Raw genomic sequence first — 12,125 nt, forward strand, 5'->3', positions numbered from 1 at the left:
AAAAGAATAATAAATCAGTTTTAATATGTGAAGAATTACTAACCTACCTTATCATCATATATGAATTATAAATAATTTAAAAAATAACACTATTTTTCTTACAATATATCTTTATCATGCAACTCAAGTACAAGCCAAAACACTTTTCCCTAATAAAAATACTTACAAAATATACCGGTATAAAACAGTAAAACTTCATAGAAAATATCATCAAATATAAAGCTATATAAATTTGCCTCAATCAAATTCTTAATTTCGTTCTTTATCTTTAGACCATAAAGAAAATAATTTTGAGAAAAAAAAAAAAAACAAACGTTACCAGACTTAATTACTCTCAAAATTGACCATATGACAGTAGAAAGGTATCACACTTGCAGCCTATTCTAATATGAATAAGGAGGGGATACTAAAAAAAGACTAACAATGGTATGATTTGGACAGATATGTAAGTTAAATTTAAGTTTAATTGCTGCTAAGCATAGCATCATGATTATGGAATTGATACGAACTAGAGGACTCTTCATTCACATTGCCATCACTCGTTGTGATAGAATTGGAATTAAGTCTATCCACAGTGGTCTTATCCAAAGTGATCTTTTCAAAATCAGTTGCTGAGTTATTATAACTTGATCCACCCATAGATGTTGAACCAAAATCTGCCCGATTCAAAGGAGTGGGCAGCCACTTCATCCAATCCTTCCGCCTTCTCAACTTATCACCCTAGAATAAATTAGCATTGAAACTATTAAGTTAAAAGAGGAGAAGCTCAATTTAAACTTCAATACATTAAATTATACAATATATAATGCAGTAGAAAGGTTACCTTCACTTCTATGATAGTAGATATTCTCAATGAATCTATAATCAACTCAACATTGCTTGTCAAACTTTTAACCTGGAAAAGTCGTACACATGGATTATACTATATATATTCACAAAGAAATGTTAGGTCAGTTAAAATTCAATAATCCAATAACTTACACGACGAAAGCTTGCAACCAATCTAATTGGAACAAAGCCCTGATCATCCATGTTAGAACGTAGAAACTCATCTTTCACTAAATTAGTATCACTGAGAAATAATAGCAAACTGTTAAAAGGCTTTATTTTCAAATTATATAATACAAAACATGTAAATTTACCTAAAATAATAATCAATTTGCTTGACTATTGCATTGACAAGAGAAGTTTCTGCAACAGGATAGAACATTGCAGAAGGAGGTCCATGGGTAAAGAATGGCATACCCCCAAATGGTTCAAATTGTAACGTTGGAAAATAACAATATTCTGAAAAGAAAAAACATTATTTGTTTTTGCTTTTCTGAGAATACACCTAATAGAATTAAAAAACCAACAAACTCAATAACCAACTAACCAGGAAAGCCAGCATGGTTTACAAACGGTGGTATAGGCTGAGGACCTGCAAATGAAGGGGTATTAGGTGGAAGCGGGCCCATTGCTCGTGTTGGAAACATCCTTGGCGGGTGTAACTGAGGATCTCTGGTATGTGCATAATTTTGGCGATCCTGATCACTCCGGATGCCATAATTATGAAAAGAACCACCAGTACGTGGATGATGCCCAAAAGTTCCCCTGCGAGATGGACTCCTATGTTCAATCATTGGTGGCACGAAACTCCCAACCGGAGACCTTGCACCCCAGCTACTATTCCTGTAAGGATCTCTTGGAACAAGGGCTGCCACCCCTGCTACCCCATTAGGAAAGCTAGTTGGAGGCATCTGAATTACAGGAAAAGGGGGTGGTGGTGGGGGAGGAGGAGGAGCAGAGAAGCTCCTCATTGCTTGAACAGGGCCAGCACCATTGCCATTGCCATTGCCATTGACATTGCCGCCTCCACACTTTATTAGTCTTTGTCTACCAGCCCCACCATAAACTGATGTTGGATTAAGTCTTGCATTGCCAACTCCTTGCTTTCGAGGAGAGTGTGAAGCAACCGGACCCTGCCAAAGTCATGTATCATATTCTGTAGATATAACATCATCTCACAAATTTGTGGTTTTGTAGCACAATCACAAATCAACCCAATAAAAAATAAATGAATAAATACAATCATAATCATAAGGGATAAACAATAAGCTTAAGTAGGGAAATCTAACCCGAGGAGTAGGTTGCGATCCATCAAAAGCAGTCTTGGAAGATGAGGCCTCAGGTGACAACTTAGTGGTAGGCTTGGTGGAATCTGACAAAGCGGGCCAAGAAACAGCGTCCATTACCTTCACAGCACAAGCATCTTCTACGCCGTTTGATTGCCTCCTCCACGCGGGTTTCTTAGGTCCACCCGCATTATTGCCCGCCTTATCAGCATCCAAGCTATCTACACTTGCTGCAGCCGCGGTGGCGCCATCGGAATTAGAACTTTCAAACGGCGGCGAGGGATCGGAGGATTGCAGCAGTTGGTCGGTTGCAGAGGAGGACGAGCAAGACGATGGCGACAGCAATTGGTGGACGGCGGCGGAGGGTGGCTCAACGTCGGGGCCGCGAACGACTTGAGCCCAAGGAGAAGGTAGGCTTTTTCGCGGGAAATTAAGGTTACTGGTGGGAACATTTGTGGTTGTGGCGGCAGCAACAATGGGAGAGTGGTGGTTAGAGGAAGAATCAGCCGCGGTGGTAACCATTGCTGATTGATCGGAATACAAAATCAAAATAAAATCGACAAAACAGTAATTTAAGGAACAAGATAAAAGAGAAGGGGGCCAAAAATAAATGAAAGAAAGAGTGAGGGTTTAAGTTGGGAGAATGGGGTTTGAGAAGGACGATTTTAATGATTGGAAGAAATGGCCATTATGGTTGCCTCGCTCGCCCTTCAGTCCCAAACACAAAACCTGCGATCCCTCACTCTCCTCTCTTTCTCCTTCACTATTAACAATTTAACATAAACACCAAATAGTGTAGATTGTATACTGATTGTAGATCCTTTCTTTTGTATCTATGTATGACCAAAATCAGTTTTGGTTACTTCTTTTTTAGAAAAAAAATTAATTATTATTAATCATGTTCATTAATTAATAAAAATATTTAAAAGTGCATATAACATTTTAATAAGTAAAATGAGATTCTTTTGTGTTAAACATTCAATAAATTAGAGAAAAACTAAAGTATATGATTTTTTTTTATCAGAATATTACATTAGTTATATTTTTTATTAACCGAGTGTCAACAAAATGTTTTGATTTTGATTTTTAACTTTTTAGTTCATCTATTTTAACATTAAGCTTACTCTCATGTATATAATTGTAAAAATATTACGTGAACACAAAAAAATTAATTAATATATATACATGTAATTTAATTTATTTTTAATATATCTGCGCCGCTCTCTGTCGGCCCCACCACGCTACTGCTAAAGCCATCGTAATTTGTGTCTTCCAGCTCCGTCCGCCACCACCAAGTCGCTGCTGAAAATCGTCGTGATATGCACCTTCTTAGATTTGTGTTGTCCTCAGCTCGCCTATATCACGTCACTGCTGAAATGGGCATACTCCGCTTTGTTCTGTCCCTATTCTTCATCTATTGGTGAAGCCTCTCTCTCTATTTTATTTTTGTTTTATTTTTTATACACTTTTTATTAATTTTTCTTCAATTCAGCTTCGCTTCTTCATTTCTGAAATGTGCAATCTGAAATTGTCTTTTAGTTTTGTTGAAATTGTTTTTAGTCTCGCCATGTTATTGTTTATCTACTTCCATCTCACTCCCTCTGTCTCTCTTTAATTTGTTGCTGTATTGTGTAGTGTTGACGGTGTTAAAAGTGGTGGTAGTTTAGTAATGATGGTGTGACTGCTGTTATAATGCAAAAAGTAGTTAAGGCAATGATGTTTAATGTTTGAAAGAAGGACGGTGGTTTTGTTCTTAACAAGTTGAAAGGTTGAAGATAATGAAAAAAATAAGAATAGTTTGAGTATTTTAATTAATTTTTTAGTAGAGTCGATAAAAATTGAATGTTCGGATGTTTTTGTTAAACGAAACTCATTTTTTATTATTATAATATTAATTTTATTGTTTTTTTTTTGTCGATTTTGATCATGTTAAAAACTTTTATTGTTAAAAATAATTATTTATTCTATATTTTATATTGCTATAAATGAACATGTCAATATTTGGGTCCGCATATTGTTAATCGTCATTAGAGCTTTATAATGAATGCATGAGATGGAATGTTGATAAGAATAATCATGTACGATGCAAAACAAAGTATTGGCCGTAGTTTTAGTAGTGTCCAAAACAGTTGATGTTAAAATACTGCTGATTTGTGGAGACACGGCCTCAACTAAAAAAGGCCCATTTGCTCCTAAAATGCAGGAAGGATTGGAGTTCCGGGATCTCAACAAAGTCAATGAAAAGAGGTTGGAATATCATGAATAAACCTCAAGAGCTATGGGTCTATGTCATGCTTGGGAAGTATGGGAGAGGTTGTTCATTATTAGAAGGAGTTCGTGCCTGCAGTGGAGACTCCTCCCTTTGTAAAAAAATTGTTGATATTTGGCCAAACTTTTGATGAATACTGGCCATGTTATTAGAAACAATAATGTTAAGGGGACAAAAAAAAATAATAGCCAAATTTTTTTTATTTAGTATTAATTAATTATTACAATAATTAATAAATACTAAATAAAAAAATTCTGATTGTTTTTGGTTAATTTTTTTATTATCAAATATTTTCGTATTGAAAATGGAGTCATATTAAATTCTAGAAAGATGATTGGCTAGAACTGGGTATGAAACTTATTAATCTGGCATCTCCGATGCTTATGTTAGGGGATGAAAACTATAAGTTGAATGAGTACATTTGCAGCGACGGTACCTGGGATATTAATATGCTGGACACTTTACTTCCCAACCAAGTTCTAAATAGATTTAGCACCATTAACCGCCACACATCGGATGAAGAATAGGACAATCTTTCCTGAAGAGCGAAGGCCAAACCCTCAAGATGAATTTACCATAAAGCATACTTACCAAGCCCTTATTGATCATAAACCCCCTTCCATTCAAGTGTGGAAAAGAATTTGGAAGTGAAATGGAATCCAAAGAGTCAAAGTCTTTATGTGGCAATTAAACCATAATAGACTTTTGACAGCATCTCAAGTTGCTAAATTGAGTCAAGGTATAATAATTCTTATTGTAGTCGATGCAATTGATATGTTGAAATCCCCCTACATGCTATCCGGGACTGTCCAAAGGTCTCTATTATTTGGATGAGTCTCAAATTCTTTGGCTATTAATAATTCCTTCAAGCTTGATATTCAGAGTTGGATAGATTACAACCTATCCAGCGAAATTGGCAGAGATAAGGATCTAGCTTGGCTAGATGTTTTTATGATAACAACTTCGATGATCTGGAAACTCAGAAATGAGGAAGTTCACTCCCATAGTAATCCGCCCTTGAGAATCATTGATATTCGCATTAAATCAACAATTAAAGAGGTGATGGATGTCAGACAAATACGTGACAAGGAAAAGAACTGCACCACTGTTCCCATTGCTTGGACTGCTCCTCGGCCAATTGGGTTAAACTCAATATGGATGGTGCCTCTCGTGGGAACCTGGGACCGGCCAGTTGCACTAGTGCTTTTCAAAATGAATTGGGTGGTTGGTTGTATGGTTTTGCCAGGAAAATTGGTGAGGCAAAGGCTATTGAAGCAAAGAACGAAGCTATTCTCTCTAGGCTGGAGCTTGCTTGGATTCAAAAGGGGCGGGATAACTCATCTTCAAACCCGCATCCCTCTCTCACTCGTAGCATTAGAAGAATCCGAACCATGCTCAAGAGGAACAGAAGGTGGAAATTATCCATGTTTTCAAAGAAGCAAATCAAGTGGCTGATGGATTGGCCAATATGATCTTAGACACTAATCAAGAGTTCATTATGATTGATCACATTCTTGCTCAGCTCTCCTTAAAGCTCATTGCTGATTGTAGTGGGATATTGTTTTCCCGTTTAGTGTAGTTTTTCTTTTCGACTTTCGGGCCTCCATTGTACGTAAAACAATATTGCAGATTAAACTATTCTCTAATAACTAATATCCAAAAAAAATTATTATCTAATAACTAATTTGAATGGTCTATTGATCAATTTATTAGTCTATTTAAATAAGTATTAAAAATTTAAATTTTATCTTGTGCATTTTATTGGCTAACAAACTTTTAAATGGAATTCCGATTTGTGACGAATTAGTCTTTAGCCTCCCAAATTAAGAATATCTTCAAAAATAAAAAATTTATTATCTAATAATTTATATAAATTCAATTAGATATTCTTTAAAAATTGTACAATATTCAGCCTTTTATTACAATAATTAAAAAAAATATAATAAACACATCTAAAAATTATAAAAAATTTAGTATCTTTTTAAAATTAAATACACATCCAAAATACAAACTAAATAAAACTAAAATTTAAAATTTTTAAATTTCTGTTTCAGATTTAATATATTTAATTATTAATATATTACAATTTAAATACACATCCAAAAATCAAATTAATTAAAATTAAAATTTTGATTTTAAAATTTTAAAATACAGTCTTTTTAGTATCTCTAAAAACTGGAGATATAAAAGTTAAAATTTTTAGGTGTTATGTAGATTTTTTATAAATCTGAATTGGTTCGATATCTAGTGATTTTGGAGCGAAATCTATTCATTCTTTGTGAGTATCAATTTTCAAAAGTATATCAAAAAGTTCCAATTTTGGACGAATAAAGAATAAAAGAAAAAATCTGAAACGTAAATAAAATTTAAATAACTTAAAATTGAAATTACAAAGAGTAAAGTAAACGACTTTAAATTCAAAGGAAAGCGATAAAATACCTTCAACGTGGTCAAAGGACTTTGAATTCAAATACAAATGCAAAATTGTAAGGAAAAAGGAAGATAAATTTTGCAAAAAAGGTAAATTTCTGGGAAATCAAAACGAAAATAAAGACTATAAAAGGAACTCTACAGAAAAAATGAACTTTGAGCAAGATTAGAAAGTCTCTGGAGTGTGATATTGTAAGAGCTTTTTCTAAAAATGAATTTCAACTTCTATTCTTTCCAAACTTTGTCTATTTATAGCCACCTTCAACCAATCAAATTCAATCACGTGCTTTATAGATGAAGAACCAACTATAACTATTCCTGCCACATAAATGATGCAATAACCGTCTTTAATTATCTCAATTATTAGTCATTCCATTGCTTTGATCGTCAAATCTTGTCTTACACAAACCTTTTCGATTAATCCTCTTTGCTCATTGATGACCACCTTTGATAAACTCAAAAATCTGCTCGATGAAATCCTAACAAATTTTGTCGATATATTTACTACCAACATGGATTCATTTCGAACCAATAAGTTGCCCCCTTGAATCGACGACTTCTAGGCTTAAAAAATAACAAGTTTATCGATTCAAACAAATTTCCCTTCTTCCTTTCTCAATAAAACCTGCAAAGAAGAAAATAATTTAAATCCAAGTAAGAGAAAATGTTTGGAATCCATGACTGACACTAAATTTAGAAAATTGCTTCACTAAACACATCCATTAAATACATGTACCATCATGTGCACTTTTTCATTAATTTCAGACGTTAATCCTTTTCAATTTCAAATTATAAATACCACTCTACTAGCTTTTAACACTTCCAAAAACTTCTCCGCATACCTTATTCTTCTTAGTGCCACATCCTTTCATCTTTCTTGTTCTGCATCTATAAGTAGGAAACACTTTCTCCACAAGTTTTCTTACTACTCGCAATATTCAACTCCATCTGCTTTCTTTCCTCAAGGTATTTTCATATACTTACCATATACATTTGAGCTATCAATTACATATATTTATTTCTATAAAATAGTATTTTTCATTTCACTTATCTCGCCGCTGGATAAAGTAGAAGGTGCTAAGGTATTTGTTCAAAAAATAATTTTTGTTTTGTTTGTTCTCTCAAAATTAGAAATTAATTTTTTTATAATTAATAATTAATTATAAAATCAAAGGTTAGAAAGAAGTCTTTAATTTAACGTGGTATTTTGTACAGAATTTGTTGCTTGAATTCTCCAATGAAGTTGCTGCCAATGATGAATCCGAATTGTTGGAAAATGTTATTACACCAACTAAGCGATTATCTTCGGAGTCGGAAGAATCGAAGGTAGAAAGTGATACTTCAACTTCCAAGAAGATCAAGATTGAGAAAGAAACTTGAGAATTTGGATGCACATGTTTTGGAATCCCTTTTAGAGTCTATCTAATAGAATAATGTCAAGTATATGTTTGTTTTGGTGGAAACATTGTCTTTTCTTGAGTTGTTATTTTTCTTTTGGTTCTTTTCGATTTTTATGTTTGGAATTTAGAATTTTTTTAAATATAAATAGAAGTTATTTGGTTATTACTTGTGGTTTTATTTTTAATTTGATTTTCACCGTTGATATTCTGATAATATCTAATTTAATATTTAATGTCATAAAGTTATAAATTTTTTCTTTGAATTATTGTTGATACAATTAAGTTAGTTATTAATTTTTAATGTGTACTTATTTTTAAAAAAGATCTAATTCTAATTTTTAATTAAAGTATCATGTTTAAAATTTTAAATTTAAATTTAAAATACACTTTTTTTAATTTTTAAATAAGCAAATGAGTTTAAGAATATTTTTTAAAAATTTATATAATTTATAAGCAAATATGCTAATTACAAAAGATTATATTAAAGTAAATAGAATTATCAATCTTATTAAAATGTGAGGTTATTTATATTATTTAAAAAAATTAATTTGACATTTTCTTATACTTTAATTCTATTTCTAATATTGTTTCGACAAAATTAAATTAATTTAGGAAATTTTATTTAAAAATTTAAAATTTGTACTAGCTAATTAAAAAACTCTATTTAAAAATTTAAAATTTGAAATTCTAAATCTAATTCCTAATTAAGTGACTTCTTAACCATTTCAATTTTTAAATTTAAATTTTTTTACTTGCGACATTTATAAATTTTCTCTTTATTCAATTTACATTGTTATCTTTTAAATTGTTTCTGCACAATAGAAGTACTTCCATTTTTTCTCTCTTTTTAAATATATTTTCTACATTTACGTAATTTATAAGGTTATTAATTTTTAGATTGTATTTAATTTTATTTATTTTTATCGACAAATAATAGGATTGATACTATTTATGACGAAACTAATAAAATCATTCTTAAATTAACAAATTCCTATATTCTTGATGAACAACGAACATTTAGTTAAAAAATTTTATTTAAAATTTTAAAATTTGTACTAGCTAATTAGCAAACTCTACTTAAAAATTTGAAATTTGAAATTCTAATACTAATTCCTAATTAAGTGACTTCTTAACCGTTTTGATTTTTAAATTTAAATTTTTTTGATTTGTCACATTTATAAATTTCTCTGTTTACTTCGTTTACATTGTTATTTTTTATATTATCTCAGCACAACAATAGAGGTACTTTCATCTTTTTCTCTCTTTTTACTTATAAGTTATTCATTTTCAATCTCTTTATTTAAGGAAATAAAAAAAATTTTAACTGTAAGTTGAATTTATTGATCGTGAGATTAAACTTATATTTATTTGAAAAAAGATACTTTTGAAAAAAAATATATATTATTTTCCATAAAATATGTTTACGTAACTGAATAAATGAGAATTCATACATTATTATTTTCCATAAAAATATATATTATTTTCCATAAAATATGTTTAAATGCATACCATGTCTTTCATCATTTTTGTCTCAGTATTCAAGCACCATACATGTACTCCTATGTACTCCCGTATCTATGTTTTGATCGATATGTATACCAAAAACAAACGCCGCCATATGTGTACTCCTGTGTACTTTATTTTTTTTAATAATATAAAAAAATTGATAATAAAAATGTTTTAAGTATAATGTATATATATTTTTAATTAGTTAAAAAAATTATTTATTTGGTATTTCCAGGTATATATTGAAAGATGCAAGAAGTCCAAAGAGAAGCAAGATCGAAGAGAAAATTGATATTAAAAGACAAAGAAAATACAAAGCGGACCACAATTCAAGGTAGACTTCATACAAAAAATAACTAACATGTCATGAGTATTTTGGACGAATGAAAGCCCATAAAATACAATATTTTCTATATATTATTTAGCTATTGACAAGTAATAAATTATTAATTTACATTGTTTTTGTAATATTTTACTAAATTTGTTTATGAAAAAATTACAGGAAATTCGAGTGATGGTTCCAATGATGTGCATTTTCAATCGGTGTTGTCGAACATTACAAATGGACTCAATACAGGTTGATTTTTGGATGATTTTTTTTGGAACTTACTTATGTGAATGTACATGCAATTTATGTATTTTGATTTTCCTACTATTTATTCAATTATAAACTTTAACAAAAAATATGTTCAAAAAACTAATATCTCGATTTATCTTATTAGATAATAACCCAACACCATATCGATCAAGGTCTCCAACTACTAATCTACACTCTGTAGGTGAAAAGGAACGATGTTCCAATATTCAGGTTATTAGTAATTCAGGTATCACATGCGAAGCATATGATAGCCCATGTCATCAGACAAGTCAACAACAGCTTCAACAAACATCAAACAATATCAACCAGTTGCAAAGCCAGCGTATGTTAATATATGCTTTTATTACTTAAAGACCAAACATTTAACTTTTCAATTGGTCTCTTAAAAACAATCTTTGATATATGCTAAATAATTATTATAGATTCATTGGAGTACTCAAATCGAATTAGATTGCAAAGGAATGCAAGACTGAATAGAAAGACTATGCTACTTCAAAAGAGACATGGTAAGATAAGCATGATAGATTGTAATTATCATAAAGCTAAAATTTTACTTCTTTTATCTTTAATACTACTTTCATAATATATATTCATAACTCAGCTGATTCAAACATTTAATATATATTCATTTTTTTTTATAATATAAAGTGCTTGATTTACTATCTCTAATGATTACAGGAGCAAGTACATCTAATTCAAATTTAGATACTAAAGAATTAGAAGAAGTGTGCATAGCTGAAAAAGGAAGACACCTGAGACAAAGAAAAACATACTTGAAGGAATTGGCTATAAATCTTTCAAAAATTTTTGGAGAAGTTGAGGATATTACTGAAAACACGACTATATTAGATGATTCTGTGCAAATTGAATACCCAGCCATATTCGATGTTGCTGAGAATACAGGTAATCTAAGAAGTAGCAATATCAGCAGTTTATTATTTACTATTGTTATGCTTTTTATAAACAAAAAATTATCGTTTAGTGTTCAAGTTTTTAAAATTCAAACTAAGATATGGTTATATATTATAATTTTTGTATTTGAACATTGATATATTGTAATTCTTATTGTTTGATTAGTGTGCATATAAAACTTAAACCTTGAGGTTGGCACAAAAAAATTGTATTATATGATCTCATCTTTTTAATCTATAAATTGCAATCTTCGGTAATCTTTTATAAATATTATTTTTATACCTAACATGGTGAAAGAAAGATATATTTTTATATAAAGTATTTTTTTCAGATATAACTGAAACATAATTTATTATCTTGGTGATTATTAGATGTGATAGATATTGGTGACCCAGAATTTTTTATCGGCATTGCGACGCCATGATGTGGTATGAGGAGAGATCAGAAAAGTCTAAAACAAGATCCAATATTGAGTTCTCAATATGTTGTATGCGAGGGAAGGTACAATTGCCGTTTTTGCAACGTCCACCTCAGCTCTTGCAAGGTTTATTATCTGGAGCAGACCAGAGAAGCAAACACTTTAAGGATAATATAAGAACTTATAATAGCATGTTTTGCTTCACGTCCCTCGGAGGTAAAATAGAGACCTCTATCAATGATGGGACAGGTCCTCCCCAGTTCATTGTGAGTGGACAAAACTACCACAGAATTGGAAGCTTGGTACCAATTGAGGGACAAAGACCAAAATTTGCGCAGTTATATATTTATGATACAGAAAATGAGGTCTCAAACAGGATAGAGATTTTCAGGTTTGTATCATGCATTCCAAACTGATTAAAAATTTATTTAGGTAGTTCGTACTTTGATTTTGGTTAATTATGAATACTAATATTTTT

At 30.9% G+C, this 12,125-nt stretch overlaps 1 protein-coding gene across 1 annotated transcript; it reads right to left on the bottom strand.

Annotated features, from left to right (window-relative positions):
• Positions 1-205: 205 nt before the first annotated feature.
• On the bottom strand, positions 206-2,902 carry LOC107460179 (la-related protein 1C). The gene is made up of 6 exons (XM_016078514.3): positions 2,118-2,902; positions 1,376-1,961; positions 1,143-1,287; positions 982-1,072; positions 824-895; positions 206-720 (listed from the first exon to the last, which is right to left on the bottom strand). Exons 1-6 carry the CDS (start codon positions 2,634-2,636, stop codon positions 463-465), a joined length of 1,671 nt encoding a protein of 556 aa, XP_015934000.1. The 5' UTR covers positions 2,637-2,902; the 3' UTR covers positions 206-462.
• Positions 2,903-12,125: the final 9,223 nt, after the last annotated feature.

Source organism: Arachis duranensis, chromosome 8, assembly GCF_000817695.3.
Source record: "Arachis duranensis cultivar V14167 chromosome 8, aradu.V14167.gnm2.J7QH, whole genome shotgun sequence".
NCBI lineage: Eukaryota > Viridiplantae > Streptophyta > Magnoliopsida > Fabales > Fabaceae > Arachis > Arachis duranensis.

Bases quoted from the DNA above. Each gene is read 5' to 3' on its own strand.
- LOC107460179 (XM_016078514.3), bottom strand. From the start codon at position 2,636: ATGGTTACCACCGCGGCTGATTCTTCCTCTAACCACCACTCTCCCATT. The intron at 896-981 runs GTAAGTTATTGG...CGACTTTTCCAG, and splicing joins TGGTTGCAAGCTTTCGTCGT to GTTAAAAGTTTGACAAGCAA. The intron at 721-823 runs GTAACCTTTCTA...AATTTATTCTAG, and splicing joins CTACTATCATAGAAGTGAAG to GGTGATAAGTTGAGAAGGCG.